Source organism: Brugia malayi (genome assembly GCF_000002995.4).
Source record: "Brugia malayi strain FR3 genome assembly, contig: Bm_v4_ChrX_scaffold_001, whole genome shotgun sequence".
Lineage (NCBI taxonomy): Eukaryota > Metazoa > Nematoda > Chromadorea > Rhabditida > Onchocercidae > Brugia > Brugia malayi.
In genome coordinates this window covers 7,869,438-7,887,080 of record NW_025062479.1, presented here as the reverse complement: position 1 = coordinate 7,887,080, position 17,643 = coordinate 7,869,438, and the positions used below count along the sequence as shown (strand labels likewise).

The following is a 17,643-nucleotide window of genomic DNA, read 5'->3' as shown; positions in this document are numbered from 1 at the left end:
ACAAAACATTTACCACTTCCAACCTATGCCACTTATGAAGGCACCCTCCAATCAACCACCCATCATCCGCCTTTATAAGCTGTTCCTTTACTACGGGGCCGCGTTAAATATTATACCTGTGTTAATTCTAGTTAGTCGTTGTTTGTGAACGGACTTGTTGGAAGGTTTTGGGTTCCGATGATATTGCAAAATTATCATGGTGTGGTCATTAGGAAATCATTTATAAAGTTCCATTAAAGATCGTGATTGATACGTGCGATAATATCATGGAGTGAGGCATGAAATCGATCGGTAAAGGCGTAAATATATTTAGGAATAGTTTTCCACTTCGCAGCTTTAACTATGAATGATCGTACTTGCATTTTTTATCTTCAGCGCATTTTGCGCTTATGTGGACTGAAACTGTTTTCAGAGCAGATTTAGAGGAATAACATACTGACTGTGCCTGTTCCAAAGAAAACATGATTTACATTTCTTTGGAAGCAGTTTCGCACATATCTTGCATTCCTGAGCTAAACTGATTCATGTACGCAGAAGTTATATGGATTAAATTTCTAGTAGAAGGTACAAAATAATAAATGGGAACTGAACATGATTGGAAGGTAAAAATGTACTTAGAGCAATATATATTTGACGTGTAGCACTTCTAGAATGCTTTTAAAGATATGAAATACAATGCGCATTGTCCATTCGTATGAATATGCACAAGGTCTCGATTTAATACTGACTCCTTGTTTTTGGATTTCAGTGTGGTGATAGTTAGCTGTCTGTTGAGTTGCTCTGAGGCATAAATTTTTTATTTTGTCAGTGTAATGTATTCTTTTGGCATTTAGAGAGTTTTTTTTTATTTGTCTATGTTTTTAATTTGTAAAAGGAAATTTTCTGACGAGGACGTTTCAGATTTTTGCTATTCACCAAACTGACTTATTATTCCCCCCTTATGTTTTCTCTAAAAAAACTGGACTCTGTAGAAGGAAATATTTATATGTTCTCTGCTTATTATGTTTACTAGTGTTTAGACGAAATTCGGTGATAGATACTAAAATGGAGGTGGTTATATGAAAGAGCATTATCGTCTATGAAGCATGTTTCATTTAATTTCTAAAATTATGATATGAAACATTTAATATTCAATGAACTGAAGCATGCATCGCTGGTCATCTGGAAGCTCACTCACTTCATTACTGCTATTATATCTGTTAACTGTGCTGATAGAAATTAATGATGATGAGACGAAAAAAACTTTCCCAAACTTAAGGTTTTTTGCAGGACAAAATGGCAAGTGATGTAACAGAAAAGTGGGCCTGTTCACAGTGTACTTACGCGAATTTTCAAACGGCAAGGGCATGTACGATGTGTCGCACTCCACGACATTCAGTTTTTATTACTGAGCCACCCTGTACTTCCAGTGCTGTTTGTGGTGGTGAAGAAAGTGAACAACGATGGCCTTGTCCGGACTGCACATACATGAATGTTCTGAAATCTCGTCATTGTGCGGTGTGTATGTGTAGACGCCCTGCTGTTTTTGATGCTGAAGATGAGAAAGAATTTGCCTGCAAAGGTCACAAGTTTTGAAAAATAAAGTGATTTTCATATTATTTCCCAATAACTCTTTGGGGGCAGTGTTTTTTTTTTTTTTCTTTCTTTAATTTCTCTTGTCATTTTATCCAGCTTCAATTATAAAATGTCAGATGAATGTTCAATCGATTTTGAACAAGTTGAAAAGTTAGGAAAAGCTCTGCATAAATGGGATTGTTCGCAATGTACTTACAAAAACTGGCCAAACGTTAAACACTGCACGATGTGTGGTACACCAAAGGATTATGTATCTGTGGGGATTGGAAGCGACATCATTGGTCAGGATTCTTATGGTTTGCTTTATTTACGTTATATGTAGTGTAACTTTATTCAAGTTTTATGTAGTGGTACTTCCCAAACTCAAACTTTATTCAGTTCACCTAGTTTTACACATATTTCATTCTAAAAAGATTTCATTTTTTATTTTTTCACGTAAGCTGTGATATCAAATAGAATTAGGAAAACTGAATACTTGTGTAAAAAATACTTTTGCTCACCCATATGAGATAGTTGGAAGTTTCTTTTTTTTTTTTTTTTTTTGAGGAGAAAGCGATATTGCAGCATGTCGTTCCTTAATCAGGAAAGAAACTGATAACCTACCAGAATATGCGGAAAAAACTACAAAAGGTTTTTAATTGATGATTCTTTTTTTTCCTTTTCTAGCATAAGCACTCTTACACAATCCAGTCTTTGTGAAAGTATTACTGTAGGATAATGAATCCTACCATATATTTTATGTGCATAATTTTCCGACCATATGACATGAGTGCTTTACCCATAACAATTCATTCTATCAAGTTTGCCGAGAAAATAAAATTCATGTTGTCCTTTGTCCAAGACCATTACAATTTCCATAACTGACAGTATTTTAGATTTTGCTGGAGTAGAGGGTGATGACCATCATGGGGTTGGAAACGCAATTAATGTAAATTTAAATAAACGAATTACCTTTCTCGATATGTACCTTTGTCATCTAAATAAATCAGTAAGTTATGAAGTTTTCAGTTTTATAGTATGTCTGTTTTCTGACTGATTGCTTTTATTTCATCATTATCATATTAGCTGAAATAACATGCAGGTTGATACGGGTTGTGCATCATTTTTGGAAACATGTGCTGAAATCCTCCGACAAAGTAGTGATGCTGAAGCTAAACTTATTCATTACATTTATCATTATGGCGAAGGCAATCGAAGAATTAATGGCTTTGAGGTTAATTTTTAATGGTCTCCAACATTTAGTCTAACGCATTCTCTGCTGTTTCTGTTGCACATGTACTGTATGGCCAAAACTGAATACGTTTATGCTATTTATCAACAGAATCACAACTACCAGGATTCTTGATTTATCATATTCCCTGACTGTAGTCATAGAAGTACATTTGCATATAAAGACAGAACAAAGCAATGCTTATGAAGCAATTCCTGTCGTAATGCGTTTTTACTACTTTGTCCATTAGTTGCATAAGACTTCTAAAATTACATGTAACCAACATGTAATTGTTTTAAATTGCACTAACTGGAACTTTTGATATTCTGAGACGTATTCCTCGTGTTACTGTCCACTCTTTACTCGAAAAAAAAAGTGATATATGAAGTTTATGAGAATTTTTCTGTGCGAATCTTTTTGCTGTATATAGAGTTCTGCTTTGTTTCTTACGATACGTACTAAAATACTATTTTAGGGTTTTTTTTTTTTAATCACTGCATTTTCAGACGATGTTGTTGAACGATATTGATGAGGAAAGTGCATTAACAGTTGTCAATCGCTCAATTATTGATATCATTCGAAGCAAGAACAGCAGGACTTTGGCAAGTGTGCCAAGATTTTTCACTGATTCCTTATCTTGCACAGTTGCAATCCCAGGACTAGGTATTCATCGGTTTCTTTTCCATCTGGTAAACCAAACATTGGCTTTTATAAGTAGAACCTACCACCTACGTTTTGAGTTTTTTTTTTTTTGAAAATATAGATTACCTTATATTAAGTAAATTTTTTCCTTTAACTTGTTATTTCCTTTATTATTCTGATTTTTCTTGACAAACGTTTGCTTTGTGGGTTGTGATTAAGAATGCTCTTCTTACTTTTAAAAAGAAAATTAATAATGAATTGCACTGCAATTATTACATTCTTATAATTATCGTACTATTTATTTTTTGGAGCAAGTGGTGATTGTTCTGATGAAATCCACAAGAAAATACGCGAAAGTATGTATGAAGATTATGATATGACACGTGTCGCCAACAATAATGCCTTGTTTACTTTACCGAATGGTATTTTTTTATTAATGAAAATGTCAGTATTCTGCCTGTTGCTGATACATCACCATTACCTGTGATGCATATCAAACTATTTAGTTGGAAACAGTTATTATCGCAGCCGATAGATCGGTATCATTATTTTGGACGGTCTGGGTTAAATTCGTACTAAGCTGATTTACCTTGAACGTGAAAGACTTTTTCCCAAAAATTTTTTCAGCGATTTATGATTTGCGACCTTGGGTAGTTTCTGGTGAAAGTAACTTACGCGTCCTCATGGATCTCGACGATCGTCGTAAGATTTTGAATATTATGATTGTTTTTTACAAATGAATCTGCTACAGTAAGCATTATTCTATAATTTTTTTCAAAGTCTTGAGTTCATCATGAGAATTATTGTTTTTACTACTAGTATCTCGGAGTTAAAAAATGAAAAAGGAAAGTACTTAGGACGAAAATCTGGTACACCTTGTAATGTACCTGTGGTTTCAATTTTAGAAGTTCTTGATACAGTGTGTTGTATGGATGCGTACTCTTTGTCAGGACCAACAAGCTGTCAAACTTATGCACCAGTACTGTTACGAAATCGTGGAGGAGGACATAGTCTCGTGGATGCGGTTTCACAGGTTTATCTGTATATAATTTTGTTAATATCTAAGCCAAGATATCTGTTGGAACAAACTAATAAAAGTGATGTAAAGAGCTAATGAAACTTCTTAAAAGTTTATTGCTTATTTTCTTTCAGGCATTGTGGGGTGTAATTGACAAGAGCAATACGCTTCGTGATGCACTATACCACACGTTATATGCAATGGAAACCAAGTAAGTTTATTTAAACTAAATTTTACTCCTTTTCCACTTTTTAATTTCATTGACTAATTCTAATTCCATCAGGAGGTACACTTACCTTTTAAACTGAAATAGAAATATGAAATAGCGCCTTCGTTCTTCCATCAAATTTTTAGCTTTCGTGGTCGGTGGGCAGCTTCTTTAATGAAACTTGGATTAAATTTTGATATTTGGATGATGCAACGTCATTGGTCAAGCATTATTGAGTGTAGTGACCCTGGTTTCCCGTTAGAGCAGGTATTTGCAATTTTTTTATATGTTTATATGTTATTATTATTACTATTAATTGTTATAGCGAAATTGAAGGGAATGTTTGCAAGACTTGGTTACACTTGTCTAAGTCAGGTGTCTATATCTGAGTAATGTTTCAGATTCATGTACTCGTTCTGGCACAAGTATTGAATCGTCCAATCATTGTATTTCCTATTGAATCGTCAAAATTAAACCCATTTCCCGCTCGAGATGGACGTCCTGGTGGTTGGAAACATCCGGTTGAAGGGTTTTACCCACAATTGCCTGGTTTGAACAATTACCGATTGTGCCCACCTTTGTTACTCGGCTATACTAATGGAAATTTTTATGCTCTTATCTTACCTCCACGTCCTGTTGTTGGTTAGTTCCATTATATTGTTAGATTTTACTGCTCCAAGTGTAAAAAAAAGTAATTGTACGTAAAGTTAAAATCATTAATATACCCTAGTTAGTTTTTTTTTTTTTTTTCGAATAAAACAGAACTACAGCGACTATCCATTGAAAAGATCCCAATGATCGGTAATGTAGTTTGCGATGGACACAAAGGAAGCGATAGATTTCTTTAAGGACAAATTGTTGCTGATGTGGATCGTAACGGGCAGCAGTGGATTTATCATTCAACATTTGGCCTTATAGAAAGAATGATTTGGGTTTTCCGTTGTACCAGGAATATTAGTTGTTCTTGATCTGCGGGTTTGTCATGTGTATAAAGTTGAAAGGACTAAGTTGAAACTATTTAAATTTTTATGGTTTAGGAAGAGTAGATATGGGTCGTCCATCACGCATTTATCGCTATATACGCTGTCCACCTTATCCTCTTACGGAGTACGTGCAATTTGCGATGGATGCAAAAGAAGCGGAAGATTTCGTTAAGGACAACATTGTTGTTGATGTTGATTGGAACGGGCAACAATGGATTTATCATTCAACATTTGGTGCACCTCATGCAAAGAATGATATGGGCTTTCTGTTGTGGAGTAAGTCCTTATCTAAAATTCTTTAGAACTTTCAATGTTTATATATGCACTCATGGTAAATTGACTGCATTTTCGGTAGCGAAGCTCATGAAACTAAAACTGCAATTTCTTCAGAAGACTGGATTAAAGCGCATTTCCCAAAAATAATTCACGAGGATTGCGAGGTAACATTTTTTCTATTCTTGCTTGTGGGTCTATCATATTGCATTTTGGGATACTTCGATTGTTCTTTCCTAGTTTCGAATTGGGTCGAAGCGGTGAATTTTAAGAATTTCTAATGATATGCTCAGTTTTTGTCGCTATGACATAAAATTCTCGCTTCTCACTACTCAACAATGCAACATTTTTAATGCGGTTACATCAGACATTTCAATTAATTTAAAGAAGTTTAATGGCATATTTATAATGCAGAAATGATACTTTTAGGCGCAGAATGTGGTTGCAGTTCCTGAAGATAGTGCTTCAAAAGTGGGTCGGATTGGTGGTAAATCGGTTTAATAAAGTTGTCGTAGAATATTAGAATGGTTATGGTTGTACTAGTTTGTAACGATTTTGGTAGAAGTATTCCTTGACTGATGCAGTAGAAATGGGAACTTTTATTGTCGCGCATCCCAAATGGTTCGAAATACTAACTGGATTCTAAAAATCTTTTGAAGCAGTCAATTGCAGTGTATTATTCGGGTGGTACATGGAATGACGTTTGAATACTGATCTATTTGCGAGTAAAACCCTGCTATAACAGCTCAGTGGATATATTCTTTGGTAGGAAAGATCAATTGCTACTTGTTCTGTATTTGTGTTTTGTAATACATGTTTGAGTAATGTGCTCATTTGCAAAATTGCAAATTACAGTGATTGTATGTTCGGTTTCTTTCAAATGTACTCAGTTTAATCATTTTGAGAATTCACTGTTTCATCCATTTTCCACTATTTTTCGAGTGTCTAAGTTTTGAACACTTACTGGGAATTACAAAATATTCAAATTTATATTGGAGGAGAGCCATTAGGTTCATTTGTGAAGGTTTAAATTCACTGTCACCGTTTATTTTCATTGATGTGTGATTACGGCGTCTTTCGATAGAATGCTGTTAGTAATTTGATCCATATAAAAATCGAGAATCTTTTCCTTGCAGATGTAATGTAAGATTCTATTAGATCTATTATGAAAGGAGAAATACTGCCGGCCTGGGTCGGCTTCCTTTAGTACCCTTTTTTCAGACTGCTAGTAGTGTTGAGGCTTCCGGAATTCAGGTTTCCACAGTGGGATGAGGTCTAACAGCTTGCATTATCTGACGAATGGAGTCCATCCGTAGAATGGAATATACTATTTGCCGGAATTGCAGTAAGAAGTATTATGAATCCAGTTGAGCAGAATAATTTTTGACTTGGAGGCACCTAAATTATTTATTCTGACTGCCGTGAAATTAAAATTGGGACTTTCCTGTATGGTTTTTATGTTTTCAGGCAGACTAAGAGATTAGATATTTTTGTTCCAGCTTAAGGATCAAAATAATGTATAACAAATAAAAATTGAAAGATTAAAACAAAGCTGAGCAAAACACAGAAGGCTTTTCCAAAACAACTGGAGATATAACGAAATCATGCTACTTGGAAGTTCTTACACATTTTATTTTGGCAACCTTATTAAGATTAGCAGTAAAGTAGAGCACAGTGAGATGACAAACTTTATAAATCATGAGAACTTTTTATTGTACAGTATCCTTTACTAAGAGTGTATTATAAATGAAAACCCTGAAAAAAAAAAGTATCATTATTTGTCTGCTACTCTATGCTTTATCTTTCCTCAGAGAAAAATTTGACAAATCCACTTTTGAAATCTAGACGTGAAACCAAATGAAGCTACGCTAAGTATGCCGTCTAAGTCATCGTGACATCTTCTATTATTCGATTAAATAGAAACGCATCACATCCCACTTGTTATTGATATGAATGAAAGATCGAGAAATTTAACCACTATTATCAGTTTTTTATGAAGTAGAATTCTTATGATTAACAATGGGTCTCATTTCATGGAATGACGGACAATAGTTTGCCTTTGTTCTCCATTTATTCTATGGGTTTGAGGCTTGTGATTTAAATGTATGCAAGTAACAACCATCTGCCGAGAAAGATATCTGACTGTTCCTCAAGGAGACGTCAGCTGTTCGTTTTGCCCCAGACAGCGCAGGCAGTGCAGTATACTGTGTGCTGTTTTCCGTACTGAAAAAATTTGAATTAAAGCAATAAAATTTAGAAGCAACCAACTTTTGTTCGTGCTTTCAAAGGGTTCAATATTTCGTGATCTTAAATTTAAAACTTTATGATTTTAAAATAATCATTCTTATTAACCAGAAATATAGTAATCTGTAAACACTGCTAATTATTGGCAAGATGAAGAGGAGTATGAATATTCCTTATCTCAAAAGAAAGCGAAGTATTTCAGAAGATTATATAAAACATTCAAATTAAAGAAAAGAACTTCATCTACCGTCTTGGTGCTAACAATTGTATTCCAAGAGGTATAACTAGGGCATCATTTGGCTGCATCATTTGGCCGTTATTCATGATTCCTGTAAGCTCTAGCGTTAACTGGGATTTCAGAAATAATTTATTTCAGAAGAACATTAGTTGATTTATGAGAGTTCCATTTTCTGAGATACAGCTATTCTGCTGGATATCAATGCTATAAATACTAAAAGAAGCTTCATGAGCATTAGCATTTGTTCCACGGTACTGAAACTTGAAAGAGACTTGCTACTGTCAATCATATCATTCATTGGAAAAGTAGTCAGCAGCGTTAGTGACGGTGAACTCACAGAAGGATACAGTATTTCCCAGAAGTATGATTAGAGTGGAAAAACGTAATGATGAAAGATTAACCTTTTAACCAAAAAGATTCTTCATGGCTATCATTGGTTCGTAAAGCTTTTTGTACTGGCTCCTGAATATCACTAGCTTCTGAGATGACATTTTCATATATTTTTCCATTAGTCCACGGTGTGTCTGAATAAATAAAATTTTGGAGATGGCTTTCACAACGAAATAAGATAAAAATCAAATCTTGTACAGTCATCCGTCCATTAGCATCAAGATCAATCAAACCAAATATATGCTGAAATATTTCGACAAAGTTTCTAAACCTTTGAATGAAGTAAGAGTATTTTTCTCCTCCAAAAAGTTATCCTCTTCACCATACAAGTTGGGCATGATGCCGTAATCTTTACTGAATGAGAAACTTTTCAAAGATACAACAGAGCGTGGTTGGTCTTCACTAGACTGAAAAACAAATCTCTTCCATTCTTTTTGATTGAAAACGGATGCGTAATTGATTTATATGCAGATATCTCACATACTATAGACAAAGCTTTTCGCGTATAATTTCACTAAAAACAATTTCTTTATTCAATTTTTTCATCTCCAACATGCTGTTACCCAATCAAATTATTATCTCTTTATTGTTCAAAATGTGCTTAGAAGTTTTTTTTTTCTGGTCAACAAAAGAAAATCCGGTCAAAATTCTTATTGTTAACCTTCATCTTCAGGAGAGTAAATTCATTCACATCACTCATGGCCGACATTGCTACTGTTGCCTTGCAGTAAAGATGTGATTTTTGAACTCGTTGTTCATTGAATATTCTATGAGATGCATCCATGAATTTATCACGAGCATCTTGAAATAAAAACAGACTACCTTTATTAAAAAACAGAAGTTTTAAATAATAATAGAGCCACCCAGGAAGGAGAAAACATTTCCCCCTCCATTTCAAGACATTTCAGAATCAGAAACATATGACTGGTTATATCAATCTGTTAAAGCGAAATTACGTAAAAGGCAACTTACCTCTACTAATTTTTCTTGTATATCGCTGCTTAAGACTGTATAACAGTAAGCCAAAAATGATGAAAACGACTGATGAAAGAAATGAGGTAATGAGGAAAAGGATGATGCTTTGAGTATTCCAACTTGACGTCACATATGAGAAAGGGTGGTTAAATAGTGTCAGAAGACTTGCGGAACTGTTGGCCGTCAAATTTTGTGACCTTCTATCTGTATAGATAACAGAAAAGTACAAGAATTACGGAAATAAATTAAAATCATAGAAAATTAAATATTTTTTGCAAAGTCAGGATAAAAAATTCGTTACACTGGATAAAAGTGCAACCTAAAGTCCGTGCCACAGATGGTTCGCTTCTTTGACTCGTTTTGTCAGCAAATTCAACTTCAACAATGGCTCGATATTCCGTAGAAGGTAATAAATTACTTAAATTAGTCATCGAAAATGAACTGTTCAATCGTATCTGAAACAGTGATGTGTTTCATGATTTCAAACTATTTCAAGTTTTTGAGACGTTGTCTAATCTAATGTGAAATTACCGTATGGGTATAGTTTTTATCAGAAACAGTAGCATATGAAACGAGAAAAGTTTCGGGAGATTTTATGTAGTTCGAAGCAGTGTAATTCCAACGCAGCTGAAGAACAGTATCCGAAACTGGAGAAAAGAAGGTAATATTGATTTGTGCATTGATTTCGTTACTTTCGGGCACCTGCTCAATCTTCAGCCAATTCGTAGGCTGAGTTGGTACAATACTCTGATCCAGCATTTTCGCTAAAACCCGAAATTGGTACCTGAAGTGTGAATATTCAGAACTGATGCTAAAACTTTGTGAGATATTTGAAATTCTGCAAACCATCAAAATACTGCTTATTTAACAGCTTAGAGATTTTTATTAGATATAGATAGCATGACTATCTGACAAAAACCGGAAACCAAAAGCGAAGTTTTACTTGAAATTTTTTAAGGCCTCGTTATTCCATAATTTTAATCTTCAAAATTTCCAATGTTTTTTCTTTCATATTTGAGACCACTGTCCATATCGGTGGTCAGTGAAGGAATTTACACTTAGTTGTAGTCTTCTGTACTTGAAAGAAGTAAAATAATCCAACCTATTTCCAGGAAGCAATGCTTTGATGGTAACAGCGCGTACATGCCCGTCTACCAGTTCACCCATGATCCATTTTTTATTGCTTTCAGCTCGAAATTCAATTTGAAATGAAGTAATTTTGTTTGGAAATGCATAATTCTTGGGTAGTGACCAAAGCACTTGCACATTTCTTCCGGAAATGAATGCTCGTGGCACATCCATTAAAGGTTCCCTCAATCCACTCGTTGTTGACTGCAGTTTTCCCTCTCCCTCAAAAACTTGCAGTTTAATTTTTCATTTGAAATTAAGGGAATCAAAACAAATTCATTTAAAAATCAAGAAGTCCAAATCAAAAAGACAGAAATAAAAAGAGAATGAACAGAAACTGTAGGTTACTATCATTACTGCATGACAAATGAATGCACAAAAAATTGCTTGCTGTTCATGTGCATTGTCATGTAAACTTCAAAGTACAAGCATTTTAAGTATCAATGGATTTTTATATTAAATTGGTTTGCTGAGTATTTAAATATTTTAAGCCATAATTTAACAAAATGAACCACTTTTTCTTGATACTGGGTAGCAGCGTTCTTAGACATGATGTTCTTTATATCTTGATTTTTCATCCCACTGTCTTTCTCATTTTGTAAAAACACTTCCTTCGCTGAAAATTTTTCTTTTTATAGTTCTTAGAATTTGAGGAGGTTTTACAAATCTAAAGGAATAAAGATCTAAAAAGATTTCGACTAAATAGTTAATTTAAATAATGATTACGAATGATTTTCAAATAGGAACTGGAACGTGTCACATGATTTGTGTTATCAGTCACTTCACAAGTGTACCACCCTTCATCTTCCAGTTGTACATCGGAAATTTGCAAACTGGCTGTCCCAACCAATCGGATACGTTTTTTTCCAATTAATGCCATACGTTTACCATCTGAATTTAGTAAATTTGAAAAAATGTAGGTTGGGGAGATCTTAAAAGCAAAGCACATTTGAATTTGAAGCATTGATATATAAAAGCACTTAATTTCAACTATTATAAATACTTGGAATTCACAAAACCTTTGGTCCAAATGGTCTTCGTCGTTCGTGGTACCACCAAACAAACCATCTGCGCTGTTTCACCAACTATCTTGGTAGAATTTTCTGGTCCTTGTAAAATTAAATTAACCTGCTGACTGATTCGATTATCAACATATAAATTCATCGCTCGACCGCGTTCCAAGCCATTTCCGTATACCTCTGCTTCATCCATTGCTGGACGTGAAATACACTGTAATATGATAGCTGGGTCGTTTTACAGTTGATAACAAAAAAGTATGAACGTACCTGTACACTGCCTGACAATGCAACACTAGAAGTTAATGTTGCATTTATCGGATTCGTAAAAAAATTAGTATGTGGTGGAACACCGAGCTTAACCATTGCATCAATCAGTGCCAATCCATTCATATACACCATAGGAATCTCATAATGCAAATTTAATGCCAAACAGCTCAGCTGAAATTGAAAAATCTTTGACCAAGTAGTTTTGGCTCAAAATTATGAATATTGAAAAATAGCTTATGATTACTATACCTAAAGCAATCATTAATCCCAAAAAAACCAAATTCAATTGAAATATGAACAATGGATCTAAAGCAGAATAACCCAATCCAGAATCATTTTACGTTAAGAACTTTCTTGAAACTACATTAAATTCCAGAAAGACGATAGGTAAAGGAGAACGTTTGAAAACGATAAAATTCCAGACAGAAATCTTGTTCACCTTCCAACTCTTATCTGTAGCAAGTTGTCCCAACATAAGCTGTACATCAGTTGGTGCATGTACTCGTAAATTGTAGTAAACTTTAGGAAATTTAACCGTAGGAGGAGAAAACAGCGCCATACTTTCGCAAATATAAATACCAGTGTCTGCTTCATTCACTTGCTGAATTTGTAAATTGCCCCAAATTTGACGCAATCGTGCTTTTTCGCTACTTACTGATATTGCTGTTTCTCCCGGATATAGCTGTAGATTGATTCAAAAAATACTAAACATAAAACTTTGCAGTCGCGATAAGTCTTTTTTATCTAGGTTTCGTGTTCCACAAGGAACCTATCATCCCTCAGTATCACTCTTTTTTTCCTTTTATCTTTAAAGTTACTCATTTTCAATACGAAGAGTGTAGAAGAGGTTACTCTTGTCCAAATAATCTTTGTAGATGTAACGATGCACTCCAGAAGCGCTGTTTGCCCTTTGACAACATCAACAACTATGGGTCCGTTGATTGAGGATGATGTTACAGGATAAACAAGTGCAGGTTCAATACTACTGTACCTTTTTGTCAGTACCTGCATAATGAAAAATAAGATTATAATGAAAATATATATATATATATATATATATATATATATAAGATAATGAAAAATAGGATTAGTAATTAAAAACTTAATTCCATACATGCACACATATCAAATTCAAACATACAACTACTATACACTACTTCAAGTTTATTGAAAAGATGATCTTTCTGAACACCACTCTTCCTATTCCTTTATTATAACACACATTATCGAACCAAAACGACTCACGAGCATACACCGAATAAAACACCAACAGCTTGGGAATACAAGTAAGTAACAGTTAGAAAATTTCTAAGAAAAAATAAAAAGTTGTAAAACTCACCTCTAATTTAACAAAATGTGGTGATTTTCGGGTTTGGTTGGTAAAAGTGTTACGGACGACACAATAATAATTGCCTGAATCTGACAACTTTGACAAAGGTATTTGTATACCGGATGATGTCGAGAGATATCTTTCATCGCCTGTGGAATGAATTATATATTTATATTTTTCTTTGGTGTCGGTTTTTACAGCTTTTTTAACAGATTGAAATTTTTGCTGGGACAGATAATCTCACTAATAACGTTCAACATCAATTACAGAATTTGACGAAAAATACCAAAAAAATTAATATGTCTTCAGAGATTTAGTCTTTAGAGAGAGAGAGAGAGAGAGCTAATCAAAAGTAAGTTCTATGAAAGAATAAGAAAAGTTTTGTTCCATTATTCACAAAACCAAAATTTCGATAACCGTTTACCCGGTATTCCCAGGAGTCCGTCGTAGCCTTCTTTCTCGAATGTTATCTCCGGAGGGCCAGGAACCACATCAGGCATTCCAGAGCACGGTAAACGAGCAATCTGTCCTTGAAGTGCAGCTACACTCTGAACAAAACGTTTGTTTCAATTACCAACTTGTCTCTAATTATTAATAAAGTGATAATTACCTTCAATTACTAGTGAAATAACAATAAGAATCTAATGGAAGCTTAAAATAATAAAACCTCTGGTGCAACTTTTTCAAATTTGGTAATCCTGGCACGACGAAATTTTACTGGTGCGGACACAAGATGTGTATCAACATGCTTCCCATTAGACAATCGCACACCCCGTATTAAAGCCGAACACTGATAATCCCCTTCGGTATGATGCTTTCCATTTTGTATTTTCAAGCTACAAGTTGAAGTCGATTTCAGAATAATCCATAAATACTGTAACGTCAGCCAAAGAACTTGCTTCATAATGTCCTTAAACTTGTTACAATGTTATTCTATCAAGTTCTAAGACTGACTTCACTCAACTTAAGCATACGATTCCAATCAGAAACGAAAAAATTACGTAGGTCCATCGACAAGCAATTCGTTGCGCATATTTTCATTTTCGAGTTCGCCGATAGGTACACCGTCCTTGATCCAATGTACATCGGCCATTGTTGCCCCACGCCAACCTGGTTCTATCTGACATGACATAACAACAACTTTACTTTTAACCAAATAGTACTGATCTGCATGAAGTATTAGTCGCGGTAATTTGAAGATTCCTAAATTGTAAACGTGATCGCTCTCAAATGAATTTATAACATATTTTTACCAATTAAATTTGTGTTTATCACTAATCCATAAAGATATCATTTTAGGTTAAGCTGCACATTCCCACAATCCTTGTTAGAGATAATCAAAAGAGTATTTAGTTTTTAATATAGTTTCAAATGGCCTCAAACTATATCATTTTTACCAAATATGCGAATCTGAACTTTAGTTTCAGTTTGAATTCAATTTGGATTTACTATTTTTTACACTTCAAAGCCGTAAACTCCAGGAAATGTCTATATAACAAAATTTACAGAATCAAACTTACTATTTTCCGGAAAAGCAAGAAACATCTGGTTTATAAGTAGCAGAATAACTGAGCAATATTTGTACATCAGACAGTACATTAATTCAAATTAAAATACTAAAGGCACGGGGTGCAATAGAGATAAAACGGACTGGAATTTATGGACAGTATAATTTGTTGCTTGGTTTCGTTACTTCTTGTTGCGTGATAAATGAATTCATATTTGTCTATTTCCAATTCTTACTGCAATTTTAATAATAAGTCTTATATCATCTTTCCATCGTATGTCAAACTTTCTACATTACAGCGCACTGAAAAAACGATTATTCTGTGTCTATTTATTATACAGAAGAGGAGCAAACCGATTCGACGATGAAAGGCGGATGAACTTCTGCATTTCGGCTTTTCTGTTGCCATACCATTCATAAACTGACCAATTTACTGATCTAGTCAATGAGATCGATAACTAAGTGTAATGAAATTCAAAATTTAACAGCTAAATAAGAATCCGGCAAACTGCTAATCCACTAGCAAGAAAAAGAATATTTTTAAAAAATATCAGGAATGGACAAAAAAGAAAGGAACAGTAGAATGGAGCACAGTCATTCTCAATGCACACAGTTCAACGAATGTGAAATTCCAGCAGAAACATCCAGAAAAAGTATAGCGTTTATAAAATGCGCTCATAAGCATAGCCAGCAACTTTAATCAACGAAATTAGCATTTCCACACAAGATAAACAATTTAACATAAATCAAAGGAACCGCTGGTAGTCTGTGTATCTGTTTAACAAATTTCCGACTGCTGAAAACGCGAAATGCAAAAGGAAGCTAAAGAACAACTTCTGCAGCCGGCGAAATGATAAAGCATCATGATGTAGAGATCCATAGTAACATAAATTAATGTAGTCTGATATCTTCCACTTAGCTGCAAATATAAATTACAAATGTAGTTTGAATAATCAGAAAGAAAAACACTTTCCCAATTATAGAAACTGAAATTCCTTCCAATTCACCAGAACATTCGGCATTTTAGGAAAGAAGGAAAAATGGCATTCACCAAACGCATGAAGTGAAAAAAATTCAGGTGGCTGTAAAAGATTATACTCTTTTTTACCTATTTCAAGACCATTTATCACATTATCTTAATATCGCATTTCATTTAGCGTTTATTCATCAACGTTTTCTCAACATAAACTGTAACACAATGAATTTCAAAAGGTCAATTTTTTTTTTTTTAATGAAATATAATAAATATAAATAATGAAACAAACTGCTTCTTCCATGAAAATCTAAACTCATTTTACTAAGTAACAAGTGATAACATGAACATGCGAACAATTTCCATCCTATTCGCAGGGCTTTGTAAACATGTAATCCGAAGTTCAAATCAACCTGGAAATTATTTCTCAATAAAAAGGTAGAGTGAAGAAGGATGTGAAAAGTAACGAAATTACAACTATGAAGCAACACTAAAAAAATTCATTTGTAGCATAGATAATCTTAATAAAAGAAATCGAAGATTAGAGGCTAATGTTGAACAGCCAATAAATCTTGAACAACTAGAGCAATCATTTTAAACCGACCAAAAATTCCAGGGAATGTCGAAAAAGTTGTGGATTTGCAATCAATGTTTCATTACTACTTCATTTCAAAGAAAAAGAAAAATGACAATTAAGAATTCTCAGACAATCAATATGCGAACTCGAACAAGGAAAAACCAGATGTGATAAAAATATCTAGCAACTGAATGAGGGGGAAGGCTTTGAAGATTCAAACAAAAAAGGAAAACATTCCATGCCTGACAAAAAAATGTCCAAATAGCTAATAAATAACTTTCCTCCTTTCCTTAACCTTCACTTCCTTTCTTGACTATGCAGACAAAACAAAATAAACGGTCCCAATAAAAGGTAAGTAATGTTTTAAACTAATATTTTAAAAAAAGAGTAGAAAGACTGACGTTGTTGGTAAAGGATGTAATCCTTTCACCAATGTAGAGATCATCCCCTTGCTAATTGTTGACACCTAAGCAAATTGCACTATTATTCGTGGGTTGCTACACATATCCATTGCTACCATTTCACTAAGACAAATGTTATATATTATATGAAGAATCCAAAAGATTTACTATGCAAAGACGAGACGGGAATTTAGGATAACACTATCTCGATTGTTCTTTTGCATATAGTACAGAAATTAAGAAGAGTAATAGCGAGAAAATTCAAGCATGACTGTTTGTCTCAAAATGCATTACAAATTTATAGACAGTAAAATTCTGAATATCAGTCTCAGCAGGCTATCAAAACGTTAAGATATCGCTAGCTACACCTTTTGAAAAGTAAATTCGACCACTTGTTTTGGGAAAAGTTCAACAAGCAATTTTTAAGTACTCGAAGCACTAAATCGCCATTTTTTCAATTGCATGCTTTTACATTCAGCGAAATGACCGCATGTGTAGTCTTGATGAGTTTCATGCACAAAGATACGATTTATCAGATAGCTCAAATTTGAATTGCACAGTTTTTATGCTGATAACTTATACGTTAGCTACATAGCTCTCTATCAACTTCATAATCAGTATTTTATAACTCGAACACGCAAGAATACACACGAAAATATCAGATTAACATGTTAGGAAATCTTAA

The 17,643-nt window shown here is 34.0% G+C and overlaps 2 protein-coding genes across 3 annotated transcripts; one reads left to right on the top strand and one right to left on the bottom strand.

The window, feature by feature from the left end:
• Window positions 1-1,275: 1,275 nt before the first annotated feature.
• On the top strand, window positions 1,276-6,410 carry Bm9669 (Uncharacterized protein; the record flags this gene model as incomplete). The annotated part of the gene is made up of 15 exons (XM_043074034.1): window positions 1,276-1,561; window positions 1,692-1,871; window positions 2,122-2,205; window positions 2,451-2,563; window positions 2,657-2,788; window positions 3,292-3,448; window positions 3,739-3,849; window positions 4,055-4,129; window positions 4,333-4,460; window positions 4,580-4,656; window positions 4,800-4,920; window positions 5,055-5,295; window positions 5,691-5,912; window positions 6,027-6,076; window positions 6,339-6,410. 15 exons carry the CDS (start codon window positions 1,276-1,278, stop codon window positions 6,408-6,410), a joined length of 2,049 nt encoding a protein of 682 aa, XP_042929968.1.
• A 1,574-nt stretch (window positions 6,411-7,984) lies between these two features.
• On the bottom strand, window positions 7,985-15,425 carry Bma-rig-1 (Uncharacterized protein; the record flags this gene model as incomplete). Of its 2 annotated transcripts, XM_043074032.1 has the most annotated exons (21): window positions 7,985-8,132; window positions 8,401-8,482; window positions 8,793-8,915; window positions 9,053-9,188; window positions 9,443-9,582; window positions 9,754-9,960; window positions 10,076-10,211; window positions 10,288-10,540; window positions 10,859-11,106; window positions 11,400-11,500; window positions 11,611-11,775; window positions 11,904-12,114; window positions 12,171-12,341; window positions 12,610-12,852; window positions 13,023-13,175; window positions 13,510-13,649; window positions 13,925-14,048; window positions 14,168-14,336; window positions 14,502-14,703; window positions 15,021-15,068; window positions 15,362-15,425. In XM_043074032.1, 21 exons carry the CDS (start codon window positions 15,423-15,425, stop codon window positions 7,985-7,987), a joined length of 3,264 nt encoding a protein of 1,087 aa, XP_042929966.1. The 2 variants fall into 2 exon arrangements, with proteins under 2 accessions (XP_042929966.1, XP_042929967.1); XM_043074033.1 differs by lacking the exon at window positions 15,362-15,425 and having other exon boundaries at window positions 11,397-11,500; window positions 15,021-15,045.
• Window positions 15,426-17,643: the final 2,218 nt, after the last annotated feature.